The 21,953-nt window shown below is 44.2% G+C and overlaps 1 protein-coding gene across 1 annotated transcript; it reads left to right on the top strand.

Annotated features, from left to right (window-relative positions):
• Nucleotides 1-3,659: 3,659 nt before the first annotated feature.
• On the top strand, nt 3,660-21,162 carry Ccnq (cyclin Q). Its single transcript, XM_059251564.1, is given in 6 exon segments — nt 3,660-3,720; nt 14,076-14,259; nt 16,123-16,255; nt 18,330-18,542; nt 21,000-21,040; nt 21,042-21,162. Coding segments are annotated over 6 exon segments (753 nt in total).
• The last annotated feature ends 791 nt before the right edge of the window (nt 21,163-21,953 follow it).

The raw sequence follows: 21,953 nt of genomic DNA, 5'->3' as shown, positions 1-21,953 counted from the left end.
TTGAGTCATTCCCTTGACTCACATTCACAAGCACCTATTACTTGTTGAGCATAGACTCTTCACACCACAAAATACCCAAGGGAGAAGCAAGTATCCACACAACATTGTTTAACTGCAGGCCTATAGGCTGGCTCTAAGAGGCTAAATAGGCTGGCTTCCAGGGGAGGGAGAAACATCACGTTTTCAAGTATGTAGTGTGTGTGTGTGTGTGTGTGTGTGTGTGTGTGTGTGTGTGTGTGCATGTGCACGCACTTGGGGGTGTCATGTGCTTGAATGTATGGTAGAGGTAGGGTAAGAAATTGAAAGGCAGCAACTCGATTCCCCAAGGTCCATGTCACTTTAGGGAGAGTGAATTTCAAGCTGCCAGTTTTCAGATCTATTCATCTGGCCCAGGCTCTGTGTTGTATAATGAAGTTCATGGCTTTGACCAGCCAGGATGAGGGAGATTTCTCAGCCTTAGGCAGAGGGGGAAGTGGGGTTGCTCACAGCCTGGGGATAGACAACCAAGATGGCTCAGAGCATGACAAATGTTGACAACACAGAAGCCTGGGGGCCTGAGCCCCTCTAATTCTAAACACCTGTGACAATACAGACCAGAACAAGCTAGACAGAAGGATGTGTGGCAGGAGTCCTTACACCAGACCAAGCTGCCAAGCTGAGAGACCACCATCTTTAGGGGAGCTGCTTGAGGTCCATGCCATGAGAAGCATAGACCTGAGGCTGGCCAGGCAACAGAGTGACTGGGCAGAGACTGACATCTCAGATGCTAACTACTGGCTTTTTCTTGAAGTAAATGGAAGGGCCTGTTCACCTTACTGTACCAGGAAGCTCATTTTGGTAGATGTATCATGGATGAAAGACAGTCTTCCAAAATATTTCCCTGTTCTAATCCCCAGACTCTTTGAAACTAACTTTATCTGTCAAAAGAGCCTTTGCAGATGTAGTGAGGATAGGCATGTTGATATAAGGTTGTTTTGGATTACCAGGATGGGTCCTAAATCTAATGACAGATGTCCACATGACAGACAGAAGAGACACATACAGGGGAGGAGGCAGTGTAGACAGAGAAGCAAAGACCAGAGTGATGTGGTCACAAATCAAGGGATAGTTGGAGGCTACTAGAAGCCAGAGAAGAACATGAAGATCACATTTGTCTTAGGGTTTTTTTTTTCTGATTTTTTCGAGACAGGGTTTCTCTGTGTAGTTTTGGTGCCTGTCCTGTGTAGCTAGAGATTTCCTGCCTGACCCACAGTCAGGACAAATCTCTCTCACCCGCCAGTCCCACAGCCGCTCAGACCAAGTAAACACAGAGACTTATATTGGTTACAAACTGTATGGCCGTGGCAGGCTTCTTGCTAACTGTTCTTACAGCTTAAATTAATCCATTTCTATAAATCTATACCTTGCCACGTAGCTCGTGGCTTACCGGCATCTTCACATGCTATTTGTCATCCTGGCGGCTGGCAGTGTCTCTCTGACTCAGCCTTCCACTTCCCAGCTTTATTCTCCTCCTTGTCCCACCTACACTTCCTGCCTAGCCAATGGCCAATCAGTGTTTTATTTATTGACTAATTAGCAACACATTTGCCATACATAACATCCCACAGCAGTCCTGGATCTCACTCTGTAGACCAGGCTGGCCTCGAACTCACAGAGATCTACCTGGCTCTGCCTCCTGAGTGCTGGGATTAAAGGTGTGTGCCACCCCTACCCAGCTTTTCTTAGAGTTTTTATTGCTGTGATGAAACACCATTATAGCACGAATCTTAAAGAGTCTTATTAATAAAATCAAACCTGAGGCCAGTTATTAGGGTGAATGCTGGAAGATCAGAGAAGCAGAACAAGCCACAGCCACCTCACCTTGCCAGTTCCTCAGCTGATCCTGTTTCCTCAGACTGGAAGGCTCTCAGTCCTCATCTAGAATGAATCTCAGCTGAACTGCTGCTCAAAAGCCTAAAAGCTTAACCAGCCAAATTCTTAACCAGCCAAATGCTTCTAGTTCCTGGTTTTCACACCTTATATACCTTTCTGCTTTCTGCCCTCACTTCCTGGGATTAAAGGCTCACTTCTTGGGATTAAAGGCATGTGTCACCATGCCTGGCTGTTTCCAGTGTGGCCTTGAACTCACAGAGATTCAGATGGATCTCTGCCTCTGGAATGCTAGGATTAAAGGTGTGTGCTACCACTGCTTTATGTTTAATATTGTGGCTGTCCTGTTCTCTGAACCCAGATAAGTTTATTAGGGTACACAATATTTTGGGGAACATAAAACATTTCCCCTTTTTTGTCTAAAATTTAAAAAAGCTTATAACTAATACAAGAAAAATTATATTCAATATGTATATACAATATACACAGTCAAGATTACATTAACGATGTCTAGTCCATTAACATTTGACAGATTCAGACAAAAAACTCCATTAATATATAACAATGTCCAGTCCAGTAACATTTGATAACCTCAAAAAAATTTCATTACTTAGCCTATTTAAAACTAGTAGTTTCTTTTTAAAAGTAGATTCAAAAATTGACCTTTTTATCTTACCATATTCATATTCTCTCTTTTTTCTTTTAGTAAAAGTTTCAATAATCTACCTTTTGTCATTTTTATACTTCCCCTGTTTCTTTTTAGAGTAGATTCACTGATCTACCCATTTATCCTATTATTTCTTTATCTTTTTTCTCACAGTAGATTTGATGATCTACCTCATATCTATATTCTTTTTTCTTTTTCTTTTTTTAAACAAAAACTCTAAATCTAATCTCCTTGTTCAGCTTTTTTCCTGACCATTAACAATTAACAATTTGTAACCAACCGTCATAAACAATGACAATATCCCTAACTTACTAAACAACCAAAAAACACCCACCCCACTTCTTGGGAATGTGGGCGTCGTGTTCTTGAAATTACTTCCTGCTTTCTGGGGGTGAAGACATCTTTAGGGAATCCTAAAAAGAAAATTTTTGGGTTAATTGTCAAGTCCTGTATCATTTGTCCAGTCGCTGCATAATGGGAAAGTGCAGGGCTTGTCTCAAGTCCTTGTTCAAGTAGCCTGTCAGGCTGGATCATCTCAGCTAGTCATCTTGAAATTGTCCTAAACAGTTTGTAGTCCAAAATCAATCTTTCGGTGGTGTTAATTAGCTTAATGGCTTTACCATAGTCCATGTGGAATTGTCATTGTGGGCTCCTGTCATCCTTTTGAAGATTTCAAAGTTGCTGTTAGGCATGGTCCTGGTTCCCTGAAGACTTTTTTTTGTGGCTCCTTTGTGGTTTGGAGCAATCACAGTCTGATAAATGTCTGTCTCTTGGAACCATGAGTGTTCTTCCCTAAAAGAGAAAATCTTCACAGCAATTTCTCCCCACCATTTGTCTTGCCAAACTTTTCCAAACTGACCTTTGCTGATGCTTTCTTGTAACATGATGGTCCTGGCAATTCTTCTCTAACAAGCAGCAGTAAACTCTTCCTCCCAGGTAGCAGCATCACCGCAGTCACCAACACAGTGAGAAGCAGCCAGCAACTTGGAGCAGCAGCCGCTGCCTCCATGGTCCCACCGCCACTGTTTGTGGCTCGTCCAAAGCATCTCCTTAGCAAGCCTCCTAGGCTGGCCTCAAACACGGGATCCTCCTGCCTCTGCCTCCTTCAGTAAATCCTACCGGCATGCACCACCACAACTGGCAAAGTGTAGCTCAGGTCTCAGCAGGGGCCCGAAAGGCCACAGGCAAGTAGCTTTTTCAAGAATTCGTACCACATACGTTGGGTGCCAGATGTAGCAGGAATCTTAAAAGTTCTTATTAATAAAAACAAACCTGAGGCCAGTTATTGGGGTGAATGCTGGAAGATCAGAGAAGCAAAACAAGCCACAGCTAACTCACCTCGCCAGTTCCTCAGCTGATCCTGTTTCCTCAGACTGGAAGCCTCTGAGTCCTTATCCAAATGAATCTCAGCTGAACTGTGCTGCTCCAAAGCCTAAAAGCTTAACTAGCCAAATGCTTCTAGTTTCTGGTCTCCATGCCTTATATATCTTTCTGTTTTTGCCATCACTCCGTGGGATTAAAGGCTCACTTCTTGGGATTAAAGGCGTGAGTTACCATGCCTGGCTGTTTCCAGTGTAGCCTTGAATTCACAGAGATGCAGTGGGATTTCTGCCTCTGGAATGCTGGGATTAAAGGTGTGTGCTACCACTCCCTATCCTCTATGTTTAATATTGTGGCTGTCCTGTTCTCTGACCCCAGATAAGTTTATTAGGGTGCACAATATTTTGAGGAACACAATAATACCACACACCATAACCAAAAGCAACTTGGGGAGGAAAGGGTGTAGCTGGAGAGTTTCTCTCCAGGTCCCGCCAAGCCCCCAGCAGTCCCACAGCCCACTTATAAAATAATCACTCAGATGCTTATATTACTTATAAACTGTATGGCTGTGGCTGGCTTTTTCCTATCTAATTCTTATATCTTAAATTAACCCATTTTTATAAATCTATACCTTGCCACATGACTCGTGATTATCTCCATCTTCTTTGTGTGGGTGTTTAGTGCTATGAATTTTCCTCTTAGCACTGCTTTCCTAGTGTCCCATAAGTTTGGGTATGTTGTACTTTCATTTTCATTGAATTCTAGAAAATCTTTAATTTCTTTCTTTATTTCTTCCTTGACCCATTGGTGATTCATTTGGGCATTGTTCAGTTTCCATGAGATTGTAGGCTTTCTGTAAATTTTGTTGTTGTTGAAATCTAACTTTAAGCCATGGTGGTCTGATAAAATACAGGAGGTTATTATACAATGTTTTTGTATCTGTTGAGATTTGCTTTGTGACCAAGCATGTGGTCAATTTTAGAGAAGGTTCCATGGGGTGCTGAGAAGAAGGTATATTCTTTTGTGTTAGGGTGGAATGTTCTGTAGATATTTATTATGTCCATTTGAGTCATAACATCTGTTAGGTCCCTTATTTCTCTGTTAAGTTTTGGTCTGGCAGATCTATCCAGTGGTGAGAGTGGGGTGTTGAAATCTCCCACTACTAGTATGTGGGGGTTTGATGTGCGATTTAAGCTTTAGTAATGTTTCTTTTATAAATGTGGGGTGTGGTGGTATTGTGTTCCCCCAAATACTGTGTACTCTAATAAACTTATCTGGGGTCAGAGAACAGAATAGCCACAATATTAAACATAGAGGTTAGGCAGTGGTAGCACATGTGTTAAATCCTACCATTTCAGAGGCAGAGATCTTTAAAGCCACACTGGAAACAGACAGGCATGGTGACTCATGCCTTTAATCCCAAGAAGTGAGCCTTTAATCCCAGGAAGTGATGGCAGAAAGGTATATAAGGTGTGAAAACCAGGAACTGGCTGGTTAAGTTTTCAGGCTTTGAGCAGCATAGTTCAGCTGAGATCCATTCGGATGAGGACTCAGAAGCTTCCAGTCTGAGGAAACAGGATCAGCTGAGGAATTGGCGAGGTGAGGAAGCTGTGGCCTGTTCTGTCTCTCTGATCTTCCAGCATTCACCCCAATACCTAGCTCCGGGTTTGTTTCTACTAATAAGATCTTTTAAGATTCGTGCAACATCTGGTGCCCAACGTTCGTGGTTTGAATTCATGAAAAAGCTACTTGCCTGTAGCCTTGCGGGCCCCAGCTCAGACTTGAGCTACCGTCAGCCGGTTGTGGTCATGCACACCGGTAGGATTTACTGAAGGAGGCAGAGGCAGGAAGATCCCGAGTTTGAGGCCAGCCTGGGAGGAGCTTCGGCCAAGCCACAAACGGTGGTGGTGGGACCATGGAGGCAGCGGCTGCTGCTCTGAGTTGCTGGCTGCTTCTCATGATGTTGGTGACTGCAATGATGCTGCTACCTGGGACAAAGGGTTTACTGCTGCTTGTTCAGAGAAGAATTGCCAGGACCATCATGTTATAAGAAACATTGGCAAAGGTCAGTTTGGAAAAGTTTGGCAAGACAAATGGTGGGGAGAAATTGCTGTGAAGATTTTCTCTTCTAGGGAAGAACATTCATGGTTCCAAGAGACAGACATTTATCAGACTGTGATTGCTCCAAACCACAGAGGAGGCACACACACACACACACACACACACACACACACACACACATACACACACACACAATCTGCAGGGAACCATGACCACACCTAACAGCAACTTTGAAATCTTCAAAAGGATGATGAGACCCCACAACAATGATTCCACATGGACTATGGTAAAGCCATTAAGCTGATTAATACCATGGAAAGATCAGCTTTGGACTACAAACTGCTCAGGACAGTTTCGAGATAGCTAGCTGAGATGATCCAGATTCACAGACTACTGGAGCAAGGACTTGAGACAAGCCCTGCATTTTCCCATTATGCAAAGACTGGACAACAAATGATACAGCTACCTCTCCCAGAACTTGACAATTAACCCAGAAATTTTCCTTTCAGGATTCCCTTAAAGATGTCTTCACCCCAGAAAGCAGGAAGTAATTTTAAGAAAACAACGCCCACATTCTCAAGAGGTGGGATGGGAGGTTTTTGGTCGTTTGAGTTATGGATATTGTCATTGTTTATTGTGGTTGGTTACAAGTTGTTAATTGTTAATGGTCAGGAAAAAAGCTGAACAAGGAGATTAGATTCAGAGTTTTTGTTTAAAACAAAAGAAAAAGGAAAAAGAATATAGATATGAGGTAGATCATTGAATCTACTGTGAGAAAAAAGATAAAGAAATAATAGGATAAGTGGGTAGATCATTGAATCTACTCTAAAAAGAAACAGGGGAAGATATAAAAATGATAAAAGATAGATTATTGAATCTATTATGAAAAGAAAAAAAAGAGAATATGGATATGACAAGATAAAAAGGGAGATTACTTTTAAAAATGAACTACTTATTTTAAATAGGATAAGCAATGAAATTGTTTTGTCTGAGTTTATCAAATGTTACTGGACTAGACAGGCATGGTGACTCACGCCTTTAATCCCATGAAGTGAGCCTTTAATCCCAGGAAGTGGTGGCAGAAAGCAGAAAGGTATATAAGGCGTGAAAACCAGGAACTGGCTGGTTAAGTTTTCAGGCTTTGAGCAGCATAGTTCAGCTGAGATCCATTCGGATGAGGACTCAGAAGCTTCCAGTCTGAGGAAAACAGGGACAGCTGAGGAATCGGCAAGATGAGGAAGCTGTGGCTTGTTCTGCTTCTCTGATCTTCCAGCATTCACCCCAATACCTAGCTCTGGGTTTGTTTCTACTAATCAGACCTTTTAAGATTCATGCAACAGTGGGGGCCCTAGGAAGGACACATGGGTTGCCCAGCGATGAAGAAATGGATGAGATCTATATGAGCAAACTGGGCATGGGGGGCGGGTAATGGAGGGCAAGGGACAGGAGATGAGAGCTTAGGAGAGCAGGAGGTTTGATCTGTAATGGGAATAGAGTGGGAGAGCAAGGAAAGGGACACCATGATAAATGAAGACACCATAAGAATAGGGAGAAACAGAGTGCTAGGGAACTTCCCAGGAATCCAAAGGATGACTCCACCATAGACAAGTGGGTGCCTGAGCTGGCCTACTCTGGTGATCAGATGGCTGATTACCCTAACTGTCATCATAGAACCCTCCTCTAGTGACTGATGGAAGCAGGAGTCCAATCAATGAGAGAGAGGAGGGATTTTATGAGCAAGAGATATTGAGACCATGATTGGAAAAAGCGCAGGGACAAATAGCCAAACTAGTGGAAACACATGAACTGTGAACCAATGGCTGAGGAGCCCCCATGGAACTGGACTAGACCCTCTGGATAAGTGAGACAGTTGTTTAGCTTGAACTGTTTAGGAGGCCCCCAGGCAGTGGGATTGGGACCTGTCCCTGGTGTGTGAGCTGGCTTTTTGGATCCTAGTGCCTATGGTGTGACACTTTGCTCAGCCTTGGTGCAGGGGGGAGGGGCTTGGATCTGCCTAACTGAATGTACCAGGATCTGCTGACTCCCCATGGGAGACCTTGCCTTAGAGGAGGTGGAAAAGGGGAGTGTGTTGGAGAGGAAGGCTGGGGTGTAGGAGGAGGGAGGATGGGGGAATCTGTGGTTGGCATATAAAATGAATAGAAAATCTCTTAATAAATTAAAAAAAAGAAACTTACAGGGCAAGGAGGACTAGAACCTCTAGAGGAAGCCCAACCAACCCATTGGCCTTGATTACCTTTGGCCATCAGAGTGGTGAAAGAATACATTTTTGCTGGTTTTGCCACTTTCTTTGTGGTCATTTATTATAGCAGTCCTAACACACTACCCTAGCTGGCATGGGGGAAGTACTAAGGAGCTTAGTGGAGGCAAACCATGTTGAGGAAGGAGAATGAAGCTGAACAGGTTGTGAGGATTTCTGCTTTCTCATAAGATCAGATCAGTCACATATAATGGCTTAGGGAGGAGTAGCTCTTTCCATATTCCCAGTGATCTGGAATCAGAGCAATTATTTGAATGTATCAAAATGACCTGAGTTAGTCATTAGTTTGGGAGTTCTTTTGATATTCTATGTTCCTAACACTTGATGCATAATTTCCTGTTTGTAGAAGACAAATGAAATGGGATGTTAAGTAGGTGAGTTTCATACTCAATCTTCTTTCAGTAAACATTTACTGTGTTCCAGGTTTGAAAGGTAAGAAATGACCACATTTGCAATAAATGTTGGGAAGCAGTGAAGGGCAGACATAAACACTCTTAATGTTTCCATCAGAAAAGGCCATCTTCACATTTTGGTACAGCAAATTTCCTTAGGTCTCATCTGCATGCTGAAACTCTCGCAAATCTGGACTTGGATTTTGCAAACTAACATTTCTCATTATTGGTAGCTGTCTGTTCAGATTCTGATGCCACAAAAAAAGAGCTCAGAACTTTCTTTGATCCAGGGTTTACTAGGTGCTGCAAAACTCTCCCTGTCCTAAGCCACTAAGAAAGACACTCTGGGCCACCAGACCAGGTCAACACGTTGGTTGGATCATGGGGATTCTTGGGCTACAGTGTCTGGATAGGCCTTCATGCCTCAGGGTGCACTCAGTTCTGAACTTTATTTATTACTTGTATATATGGTATATAGTTATTGTACTTTTGTATATAGTTTTTCTTATGTTAGTTATAACCTTTTTCCTTTTTTCTTTTTATTAAAATAGAAAAGGGGAAATATGATGATATTTTAATTGTACTGAAATGTGATTTTATTTGTATGTTAATAAATAAAGTTGCCTGGGGGTCAGAGCTAAAAGCAAGCAAGCCATAGCAAAAACTGGGCGGTGGTGGTGCACGCCTTTAATCCTAGCTCTTGGTAGGCAGAGCTAGGTGGATCTCTGTGTGTTCAAGGATACAGCCAGCATGGAGACACACGCCTTTAATCTCAATACCAACCATAGAAGACCTGGAGGTCTGTACAGACAGGCAGTGACAAGGAGGTCATGTGGTTGGGTTTACAACCAATGAGAAGACAGAATAGAAAGTCTATAAAAAAGACAAACAGACAGGAAGTAGCTCTCTTTGCTGAGAGAAAGGAAAGCACCAGTGAAGGGTAAGGTTTCTAGCTCTGACCTCTTGGCTTTTAACTTTGCAATTGTTTCTATGTTTCTTAATTAATAAGACCTGTTTATCTACAGACCACAGTGCTGGTTTGCACCTGTTTCCTGAGTGAGGCACTAGGATTCTACATAACCACTTGAACTCTATCAGCTGGTGGGCAGTTAGTTAATCCCTTATAGTTTGCACTTGAGGAGAATGGTAGGGGGTTCAACGGAATGTTACAGGATTGCTAATCCCAGTGATCTGTAAATTTAACTTACAAGAAGAACTACAAGACATATCACAAATGGACAGCAGTGTTCTCTGTCTGCTCATCCACACATTCAGTGGGTCATGCCAGCAGGACCACCTTATTTGCCATCTCCTAGAATGGGGGATCCCATGTAGGAACTATCCATATAACTGATAACTGAAATGTTAAAAGTTCTTAATGGTGTTTGAATACTTTCTTTATAAAGTATTACATATTGTAAGCGCCTGTGCTTACTTACTGGGCCAAGGTCACCTGATGTGGCTGGGAGGAATGAAATCAGGCCATGTTGGAGGGGCCACAGCACAACTGAGCCTGTGACAATTTTATTGAGAGCAATCATACTTTTTACACCTTTGTCTGAAACAGAATAAAACAGCAATTGCCAGGATCCATACAGTTATAGTTGCCAGGATACAATGAAGTTTGCAAGTCATACAGGGCACACAAGATTAATGTCTAAGACCAATTGTCTGTCAAGTTTCCATGTTTCCTTGACTTTGAAGGGAACATACAGAGAAACACAAAGCAGCCTGAATGCTTCACTGCCTGAGGGAGTGCATCAGTCTCTCAGGAACTGGAAGGCGTATTGTGCCCCAGGAGCCATGGACTCTAACCTAAAAAACCTATGACACATGCCTCTCAAGGCAGCTAGGCCAGGCCAACTCCATGGTTCCCTGCAATATATATCACTGTTATTTGTAGGAGTTACATCTTTGTCCTCTGAAGATGCCCTAATTCCTGGAACCTGTAAAAGTCATCTTATGTAGCAAAGGGGACATTGCAGGTATGAGACCTTGAGATGGTGACATCATGGTCTATTTACACTACATCTGTCTGTGTAAGAGAAAGACAGGAGTCACTCAGAGAAGATCATATGGTGAACAAAGCAGTGTTAGAAGATGTCATGCTACTGGTTTTGAGGTAGAGGAGGGAGCCAGATGCAGAGGAATGCAGGCAGCTTCTAGGAGTTCGAAAAGTCTAGGAATCTGGCTTGATGACACCTTGACTTGGCTACCTAAGGCTCATTTTGAATTTCTGACCCCTCCAGGGCTATAAGAATATAAATATGTGTTTTTTTTCAGCCACTGAGTTTACTATTATTTATTGTTTCTTACAACAGCCATAGAGGACCAATCCAGTTTCTTAGAGAGTACTGTGGTCTGTTTAATGCCATTTTATCTTCTCCTGCTCTTCTTCTTCCTCTTTTTTCCTTTTTTTTTTTTTTTTGGTTTTTCTGAGACAGGGTTTCTCTGTGTAACAGCTCTGGCTGTCGTGGAACTCACTTTGTAGACCAGGCTGGCCTTGATGTCAGAGATCCACCTCCCCCTGCCTCCCAAGTGCTGGGATTAAAGGCATGCACCACCACTTCCTGGTCCTCTTTTTTTGGAGACAGTCATATTATGTAGCCTTGGCTGGCCTGCAAGTCACTGTGTAGACCAGACTAGCTTAAACTCACGGAGATCCACTACTCTCAGACTCCCAAGTGCTGGGATTAAGGATGTGTATTATAATCAATCCACGAGCGTCTATTAAATGGGTAACAAAATTTATTAAGATATAAATTGAAGAAATACACTCACGATTACAGAACTGAGCAAACAGCAGAAGTCGTCCTCTGATCTGACTGGGAATGAATCCACCTCACAGGCAGGAACAGGGAGAAGGAGCATGTGACCCTTCCCCCTCTGCTTTTAAGAGGTCACTTACAATAGCAGGAAACACCACTCACTGCGGGCCATATAGCCTAAGGTCATGATGGAGCAAATACCACTACATTTCCCCTTTTTGTCTAAATAAGAAGGTTCTAATCTTAATGCAAACTATATACAGTAAAAATGATTATCAAGTATTGTCCAGAAAAAACAAAGGGTAATAACATAAACAAAAATGGGACTACAACCAACAAGAACAATATCAAACAAGAAAGACATGCTAAATGTCCAGAAATGTCCAAAACATGGGTAAATGGCAAATTACCAAGATTACTCCAATAGCTGTTCTATCTTGAAGATTCTGACTCTAGTACTAATATGTTCTAGCTAAGATATGAGAAGATTGTATGTAACTATCTAGTCTTCAACTCCATCAAAGACCTGAGAAGGAACATAATAATACCTGAGAAAATGGGAGATGGATGCAAGCAACTTTTGGGAATCTTTTGAGAGTAGACAGAGACAGCTGGCAGCCTGGACAGTCAACTAAAGTTTCTCAACATCATTGGTGCATTCAAATTGGTCACAGGCCTAGAGTATCTGACAGACCATTTTCAGAAGCAGGAATTTTGAAAGACCATCTATGGTGATTTTTATTTGTGCTGAAATGTGATTTTATTTGTATGTTAATAAATAAAAGTGCCTGAGGGTCAAAGCTAATAGCAAGCCATAGCAGAAGTCTGGCAGTGGTAGCACACGCCCTTTGTCCCCAGTCACATGACAGGCAGATCTCTGTGTGTTCAAGGATACAGCCAGCATGGAGACACACGCCTTTAATCTCAATACCAACCATAGAAGACCTGGAGGTCTGTACAGACAGGCAGTGACGAGGAGGTCATGTGGTTGGGTTTACAACCAATGAGAAGACAGAATAGAAAGTCTATAAAAAAGACAAACAGACAGGAAGTAGCTCTCTTTGCTGAGAGGAAGGACAGCACCAGTGAAGGGTAAGGTTTCTAGCTCTGACCTCTTGGCTTTTAACTTTGCAATTGTTTCTATGTTTCTTAATTAATAAGACCGTTACATCTACCACCATCTTACTCTGTCTTGGCAGAGTTCAGAAGTTGCTTTTCCTAGTGTCCCGCTTGTTCAGAAAGGACAGCATTCGTACTGTCAGCAGTAGAGGTAAGGGCAGTTCTTTGCCCAGCAGGCCATTATGTGCCAGGAAGAAGACAACCTTCCACAATACCACTACAGATGTGTACCACCACATTTGACAAACTAGAACCTGAGTGTGATCTTTAACTGTAACACTAGGACTTTTGGCATCTATTTGGTGTCACAGAGGCTCTTTCTTCTATGTCATCTTGGCAGGATTTTAGCTAGGTGAGCTGTGGTTTAGGTGCCCTCTAGGTAAGTGCTTGGTCAGATGTAAACAGACACAGGGCAGTGTATTGTCCTTTCTAAGCTTCTGTCTAGACCTTGATTTGCCAGCTGGTAACTGAACAATAGTCTGAACTCTTGCTCATGAACAGGATTTTGCACACCATATCATAGGCAGGAGCTTGGGGCTTCTTAGAAGTATGGAATCTCAAAGCCCCAGGAGGCCTCATGAAGGATGTTTGCATTCAAACTCCAGCCTCAAGGGCTTTGCTAGTCCTTTGACATTTGAGAAGCCTATAGACTGAAGCATGAATCTAAGTCTTATCAATAAAAACCAGGAGTCAAATATCGGGGTAATAACCTGAAAGATTAGAGGAGCAAAGGAGCGGCCACTAGTGACTTCTTACCTCTCTGGATCCTCAGACTGAAAGGTGGCTGAGATCCTGTCTCAGCCTTATATTCCTGTCTCCACCCCACCCCACCCCCCCACTGTAGATGCAACCAACCTTCTTATCAAATAAGAAACACAGAACCAATGCAAAGAAGAAAGCCAAGAGGTCAGAGCTAAGAGCCAAAACCTTACCCTTCCTCCTGCAGTGGTCCTACCTCTCCGAACTCACTACCCCTGTGTTAATGTCTTTATATAGTGTTCCTGTTCTGCCTTCTCATTGGTTGTAAACCCAACCACATGACCGCCTCGTCACGGCCTGTCTGTATAGGCCTCCAGGTTTTCCTTGCTTGGTATTGAGATTAAAGGCATGTGTGTCCAATAATGGCTGTATCCCTGAACACACACAGACTTACCCAGCTCTGCATACCAAGTGCTGGGATTACAAGTGTACGCCACCACTGCCCTGCTTTCCTATGGCTTGCTAATAGCTCTGACCCCCGGGCAACTTTATTTATTAACATACAAATAACATTTTAATACAAATAAAATATCACCATACCCCACCCCCCGATTGTACTGGAATTAAAGGCTTGAGCCTCCCAAGTGCTGGGATTAAAGGTGTGGGCTAGCACAGCCTGGTCTCTATGGCTAACTAGTGGCTAGCTCTGCCCTCTGATCTCCAGGCAAGCTTTATTTGTCAGAACACAAAATATCATAGGACAATAGACCTAGCAAGAGATCCAGCAGCAAGGTGCTGTGAAGCTAAAAGGTCTTAGTAGGCCATGTAGCATTAGAGCCTAGTCCAGTGAGTAGTGAGCATTGAACTGAAGGACTATCAACCTGTTTTTTTTTTCTCTGTAGGGGTCAAGCTGGACACACAGTTCATCCTTATTGCCACTGCTTGTTCAATTTACCACAAATTCTTATGCAAGATCAACCTGGACACCTATGACTGTTACCTGGTTGCCATGCCTTCTATTTACTTGGCTGGCAAATTAGAGGAGTAACACCTGAGTACTCCTGAGTTCATTAATGTATCCAACAGGTATTGGCATCCTGAGTGAGGCATGTAGGAGGGTATCCCACTGTCCACCCTGGCAAGGAGGGCAGATAAAACTCCTTTGTGCTTTGCCTTTCAGCCACCAACAGTCAGGCTTGGAAGAAAGCAGCTGGGTCACCTTGACCCAGGTCCCAAAACACTAGCTACAAAATCAGAAAGGAACCTAATTAGGGGTATTTATAGGAGGGAAGCTTTGAAGTCCCCTACCCCCATCCACATCAGCTGGATATAAGGCTTGAGAAGACAGAGATTGGAGAAGTATGTCAGAGAAGAATAGTGTGGAATCTTGAATCCGACAGAGGAACCAAGGATGGATGGAGGCAGAAGATCATGGGAGAGAAACTCTCCCAGTTACATTGTGGGATTGGGAAGATTTGCAAGGCCACAGGACCTTGGCTACAAAGAGAGTTAGGCAATCATCATTCTTAGATCATAAAAGAAATTGAATCTCAGTAGCTGAGCAGCCTGTCTCCCCCTGATATTGGTAGTAGACTGCATAGCTGGGCAATGCAGTTGTGTTCTGCCAAAGGATGCTAGGCCCAGCCTTGAGGTTGCACTAACATGCTGGGGCCCTGGAGACAGCCATGGCATTTAAGGAAAATCACCGACTACTTGTGTGTCATGGGCCTTTCCCAGAACTCAAATCATTAAGAAGCAAACTATTTTACTCTGCTGCTTTTTTTTCAATAAACAAGTAACAACAACAGCAACAACAAAACCACTCCTCACCCACTAAAGCCTGGCTGGTTCACAGTAGACAAGGTGAGGTGAAGATAAAAACAGAAGCAGAGCTGAAGAAGCATCCATCTGTAATTGCCTGGTCCCCAGCATGGAGGAGCAGCAGAAAGGAAATTGTGTGGAGCCCTAATTAGATGTGGACATGGGGACGGAGATAGTGTTCTGCAGCTCAGAAGGATGAGTCATGGCACAGAGTTCTGAGTACTTGGTGTGAACCCTGTTTGTATCCCTTGGAGTTCTTTCTCAGGAGATTGTAGATGTGAAGAATGTAAATAAGGACAGAAAGTTCTGGAAGAAAGGAAAGACAATATGAGAAATAGGAAACTAAAACACATTCACCTTTCAGAATATACAAGTATATGGCTGTGTTTCTATATGTTCCTTGAGCCTGGAGTAAGAATCTTGGGTATTGTACCGCAGATGCAAAGAACCACCCTTCTGCCCCACTGACTGTGTTGGGGAACATAACTGGCTTGAGGGCTTGTGCCTCTTGTTCCTCTGGAACCATTATAAAAGGTCAGTCTTTTTGTTCAGTGTCTTACTGACAATGCACAGCCTCTTGGGTTAAAACAGCAGTAGTAGCCTCTCTGCTAGTGCCTGTGACTTCCCTAGCAATGGACTTTTGACTGTGATTACCAGAAATAAATTCCTTCTGTGGAGTAGGCATCAAATTCAGTCAGAAAGCAGTTGGTTGCCCCATAACAGACTTACCAGTATTGCATCAGTGGACATCTCTTTCCTCCTGGTTGGAAGTGTAGCATGCAGGATCCATAACTAAGACTGTTGACCATTCCTCCCCAGCAGCCTGCATAGTACCTTCTGGTACTATAAAGGCTAGCCAGTGGGAAGGAAGCTTCCTGGTTAATTCTAGCTTACTTTCTGTATGTCCTGTGACCAGAGCATTTGGTATCTTCAGCTTTAGGATTTTAGCATCTTATTCTGGTGGACAACCAACAATTTTACAAGACACTTTAATGTGCAACTGGAAATCATTTGCCTTAAGGGCTTGCCTGCTGGAGCCACCTCATTGCTTGGGGATAGGAGGCTATCATTGGCCACTGTAAGTCTTGCAGGTTTTTTTTTTTTTTTTTTTTTTTTTTTTTTTTGCAGGTACTTTAACTAGAGCAGCAACCCTTTGGAGCTGGACTACGGCTTCTGGGAGTTCTGAGTTAGCATTGTGTATTGTGAGCTCCTCATGTTGAGAATTTTGCACTTCCAGGTCTTCTTCCAGCATCCACACAAGGTATCTGTGTGCTGGATGCTGGGAACTGTTTCTAGTGGCTCTAATCAGGTTTTTCATACTGTAGTCTAGAAACAAATCCCTTCCAGTATACAAAAGCACAACATGTGAGGAGGATCAGGGACATTGGGAACCGGGGCACCTGATGAGTCAGCTGATTTCCTCTGCCCTATCTAGGGCTGTTCTCAGCCAGTTTTCATTTCAGCTTCTGCCTTTCTGTGCATTTCTCTGTGGCCACATCTGGGCCTCCTTCTGCTCTCTGAAGCCATTGCAGCACCTGTAGCCTGTCTAGATTGGAGCTCACTGACCCTCAGAGAAGCAGGGCTGGTTTTGTGACGAGATGAAGTCCCTGTCCTCATGAGTTGCTATTGTATCTGACTCTGTTGTGCTTAGAGTTCTATGGGGAGAGCCAGTTATTAAGCTGTATTCTTTTAACTTCCATGGTCACAAAAGTCTCAGCAGAAGACCATTTGCAAAAGCAGCACAGGAGAAGGCCTACTGGGGAGTACTTTGGCACCTTAGGCCCATATACAGGGACAGTGGAAGGATGGCCTGCAGACAAGGGAGCTTGGGCTTGGGGCAGAGCTAGGACTTCTGGTATTTTTAGATGGATCTTTTATGGAGGTAATTACAGATTGACATATAGCTGTAAGAAATATTCAAGAATGATCTTGTGCCCTTTGTCCAGCCACCTCCAGTGAGAACACTATGTCAGACTATAATACAGTGTCATGGCCAAGATGTCAACAGCAACACAGTCCACTGGTTTTATGTATATTTATTTAGTTCTGTATGATTTTATTGTGTATCTACATTCACGTGTCCACTGCCAGAGCACACGTGTGAAACGACTCCATTCATGCAAGTGTCCTTTAGATTCCCTTCATAATTTCAACTAAACTCCTCATGATAACAGAAATCTCTTGTCTTGGGTTAGTGAGCAGACTGTCTGATCAGCATTCCAGAAGATGGGAATTGCATACTGGCTGAGGTTGTCCAGACAACAAGACTTAGAAAGGAACAGCATTCTGGCCTTGGAAGCTGTATAATCTGGGCCCAAATCAGAGCTGGTGGCAGGTGTTGCTAGAAGCCTGTGCCTCTCTCTGTTTGTTGCAGGCTTACGTAACAGGTGTTACCCCTCTTGGCATACCAGGATCACATGCATATGGGAGACTCTTGCTGGTATCTTTTTGCACTGCATGAGACTCAGGCTGAGCATCTGTCTTCTGAGAGCAGGAACTGACCTCTAATCTGAGAGACCATGGAGATGTGGCTGAGACTGCCATTACTTTGGTTCTTGTTATGACCTAGAAAAACAAGTCACCAGTTTCTGGTCATCCTGAAAGCAGTGCCTTCATGGCAGGAACATTGTACAGGGGAATGATGTCTTCTGTTCTGAAGATAAAGGTGCTGCCTTTGGGAGCACCAGGTTTCAAATGATTTCCTGTGAAACCAGGCAAGTGGTGTGTATCTGTAGTCCCAACACTCAGGAGGCTGAGCAGGGGATCACAAATTCAAGGCCTGCTTGGACCATAGAGTGAGTTTAAGGCTAGCCTGGACAGGCCAGGTGGGCTGTGGCACACATCTTTAATCCCATTTAATCCCAGCACTCAGGAGGCAGAGGCAGGTGGATCTCTGTGAGTTTGAAGCTAGTCTGGTCTACAGGAAGAGTTCCAGGATGGCCAGGACTGTTACACAGAGAAGATCCAGTCTCAAAAAACAAACAAACAAACAGACAAACAAACAAACAAACAAACACCCAAAAAAGTATGAGCAAGTTACCCTGAAGAAGCGATCAGGCATACATGTGGGGACTTGGGTTAGGTTAGATCATTAGAGTGGAGCATATCTGTCACATCTAAATCCAGGAGGGTGGTTTCAAGGCACTAGGAGATGAGACCAGAGAAGAAGGCAGGGCTTGGTAGCCAACAGATGGCTTTGGAGATGCCATTGGAGGACTTGAGCAGGGAAGTAACATGATTGGCAGCCTGCCAGGAGGCTAGCTGCTGTAGAGAATGCAGTGAAGCAGTGAGGAGGCAGGACCTGCACCTGGAGGCTGATGTGTATGTCTTTGCATTTCCTGCTCCACTACCTGATTTCTGTCAAGAACAGCTGGCAGTGAACCCGCATCTCTGTCACAGCCTGGGCCTTGCTGCGTGATAGCTACCATGGTAGGTTGTGCCTCCAGCTCCAGGCTCAGAACCTAGTTGTGGTAGTGTTATACCCGGCCCTGCAGGTCTTTGGAGTTGAGGTGCCTGCTGAGGCTGAGGCCAAGAAGCCATGGTGGCAGGTGAGGTGGCTGCTCAGGGCACAGTATTGTACTTTTCCTTTCTGAAGTCCCTCCAGCTGGATGCTCACTCATTCCTTTACAGTAGTTACCTATGAATAAGGTTGTGAGGCACTTGGGAATATTGACTCTTGAAAATAGTCTGTACTAGCAGTCTTCAGCTGGGGCTTTCCCTCTTGATACTCTTGCCATTTGGGGCCAGGTTATTCTTTTGTGGTAGAGGCTATCAGATGTTGACCAGCAGCCCTGGCTTCCACCTAGGCATTGCCAAATGTCCTGGAGAGGGAGTTATTCTGGTAAAGAACAACAGATAAACCAAGAACATGAGACACATATTGAATTAAGTAGGATCTTGGCATTGATCAAGATGAATAAATAGACCTAGTTTCACCTCAGAATCCTTGGGGTTCTTATTGGTAAAGATGGATTGGTGAATAATAGAGAGGTGATAGGTCAGATGGAGTGATGGATAGGTAGACACTACAAGAAGACAGATGATGAACTCATAGGTAGCTGAGACTAGTAAATAGATTGTATAGATGGATAGATATATTAGGTGGATGGGATGGATGGATGGATGCATGAATAGATGGATGATATGCTGAAAGTGCCATTGGTAGGCAGCACGCTGAAGTCTTAATTAGAGAAGTTGTGTGGATGATAAGCAGAAAGGCCCTGATCTCTTACACACACTTCTCTGGCCTGTGTGACCTCTATGGGAGAGCTGACCTTCAAGTTTTCTATCTACCTAATCTTGTGTAAGTTAGGCATATAGTTGGTGCTCAGGGTCCTTGAGTAAATATATTTATAGTCACAGTGTCAAGCCAGGAGTTCCTCTCAGGTCATGTGGGATGAAGAGGGCACCTGTGTAGACAGAAAGTGCTATTCCATGCTTAGTCAGTCAGGGGCTTTCAGATAAGAGGGCAACAGTAGCCTTGCTTCCTTGGAATCAGGTGGTAGCTACCCTGATCCAACACTGCCAGTATGGATCTACCCAGCAATTACTTAGCCTGGGAAAAAGTTGCCCTCTCTGGGGACACATGTTCATCTATCTCTTCTTAAAAAATATTTTAGATTTATTTATTTTATTTTATGTGTATGAGTGTTCTGTTTGTATGTATGTGCACCACATGTGTGTGCCTGCTGCTCAGAATTCAAAAGAGGATGCTGGATTTCCTGAAACTGGAATTACAGAGAGTTGTAATGCTGTGTGGGTGCTGGAAATAATATAACCTGGGTGTTCTGCAAGAACAAGTGCTGTTAACCCCTGAGCCATCTCTCCGGTCCACCTCCACAGCCCCAGCTCTTCTTAAAGCCTGTAAAACTAAGTTGAGCATTTCTGGCTCACTCAGAGCCACATACGCTGGGCAGTTGTAGGTACAGAGATCCTGCAGGTCATTACACAACAGAGCCACCTGTACCTTGACCTCATTGGCTCCTTGGTCCCCTAGGCAGCAACCCTCCTGGTGTAATATGAGTATGGTACCCAACAGGGTTTATTTTAGAGTCCTCAGAGTCCCTTCAAGCTTGATTGCTGGAAAGACTCTCAGAACCAAGAGAAGCCATCATAGCACAGTTAATTTATTACAGTGAATGGGTCCAGATGAAAATCTGCCAAGGTATAAGATACATAGTACAGGGATCAGGAAAGGCTTCAGAGAGGTGTGAGCTTTCAGGTGGCCTCTTGGGGAACAGTGCTTTTATCAGTGGAGGGGGCAGTATGCGCAGGGTACTATCATCTGGGAACCCCACCTGCACCCTGAGTACCAAGGTTAATAATGGGCTCAGTCATCCAGACATAGAGTACGTGGGTGCCTAACCTGGCTTACTTAGGCCTCAGCCACCCTGAGGTCCAGCTGGTACCATACCATGTGTTCCAGGTCCCTAACTTGAACCCTGCTGTTAGACAACCTGCCAGGGCCTTATGCCCCTGGCAAACCAGGGCACTCACAACAGGCAGGGTTTCCCAGGGCACTCAGAGATGATCCCCAGACACCTTGGGAGAAAGTGTATGGTCCTAGGCATGTGAATTGGCCCTGAACTGCATACCCCTCTTGCTGTGGGCTCCTGAGGATATGCTTCCATTTTATGAGTGATCTCACACACTCATCTGCTCTAGGTTTTCCACAGGCTGGGCCAAAGTGTGGGCCCTAGGTTGCCTATCCTACCTGTTTATTGAAATGAGACTTCCTCTTCCTTAGACAACATCCATCACCAAGGCTTCTTCATCTGGAATGTTCTCTCCTCGGTGAAACCTTTGATCAGCCCCAGCAGGCTGGAACTGGATTGGCTTGCCAGGAAAACCACCATAACCCAGCCAGTCAAGTTCCAGTGTACCCTGCCCCACCTGGACAATGCCATTGTGTGCTAGTAGTCAGTACCTCATTGAATACTGCAGGGGTGGGTGGGTGGGGTGGGGTGTGTGTCCTAATCAGAGCCTGTTTTCCTTCTCCTTTCTAGGTGTTTAGTGATGATCTTTCCAAGCTAACCATTGATAACATTGTCTGATCTCATTCAGATTTATATCATGGACACAGAAATTCCCTTAAGCTCTGGTCCAGGACTCTCCAAAGAAGCCCAGTATGGTTGGCTGCCTGGGGATGGTGCCACCACATCACTGTGACAGCCAGTCCCCAGAGGACCAGCTGAGAGGACTAGGTGTACTGCTGGAGATGGGCTGGTGAAGGTGATGACATGCTGCCATTATTACTATGCCCAGCAGCCCTGGCCTAGATGATGTCTGGTGTTGCCTCCAGCCAGGCAGACTAGAAATCACAGGAAGGTGGCTGCCTTGAGGCTCTGCTTTAGCCTGTTGGGAAGACTCGGCAATTAAGTGTGATGTCATTGACAGGAATGTCAAAGAACAGATGGGACTGAATTCCTAGGGATTTTTAAAATTCATCTATTTATTTTGCATCTTGGCCACAGCCTCCCCCCATCTTCCCCTCCCAGTCCCTCTCTCATCTCTTCTACTCCCATTCCTCAATCCCCTCCTTTTCTGTCTCCATCCAGGAAAGAGCAGATCTCTCATGAGTGTCAACAAAACATGGCATATCAAGTTGCAGAAGACTAAGCACCTCCCCATGTGTTAAGGCTGGGCAACGCAATGCAGTATGAGGGGTAGGGTCCCAAAAGCCTGTAAAAAGTTAGAGACAGCCCCTGTTTCTGCTGTTAAGAGTCCCACAAGTAGCTCAAGTTACACAACTGTCACATACATGCAGAGTGCCTAGGTCAGTTCCATGCAGGCTTTCTGGTTGTTGATTCAGTTTCTGTGAACCCTTATGAGCCCAGGTTAGTTGATTCTCTGAGCTGTTCCATGGTGTCCTTGACCTTCTGGCTCCCACATTCCTTCTCCTCCTCCTCTACAGGATTCCAGAATTCTGCCTAATGTTTTGTGGGTCTCTGCATCTGCCT

The sequence above is a fragment of the Peromyscus eremicus genome, chromosome X (genome assembly GCF_949786415.1).
Source record: "Peromyscus eremicus chromosome X, PerEre_H2_v1, whole genome shotgun sequence".
Classification (NCBI taxonomy): domain Eukaryota; kingdom Metazoa; phylum Chordata; class Mammalia; order Rodentia; family Cricetidae; genus Peromyscus; species Peromyscus eremicus.
The sequence above is the reverse complement of the archived record's forward strand: the minus strand, read 5'-3'. Positions and strand labels throughout refer to the sequence as shown.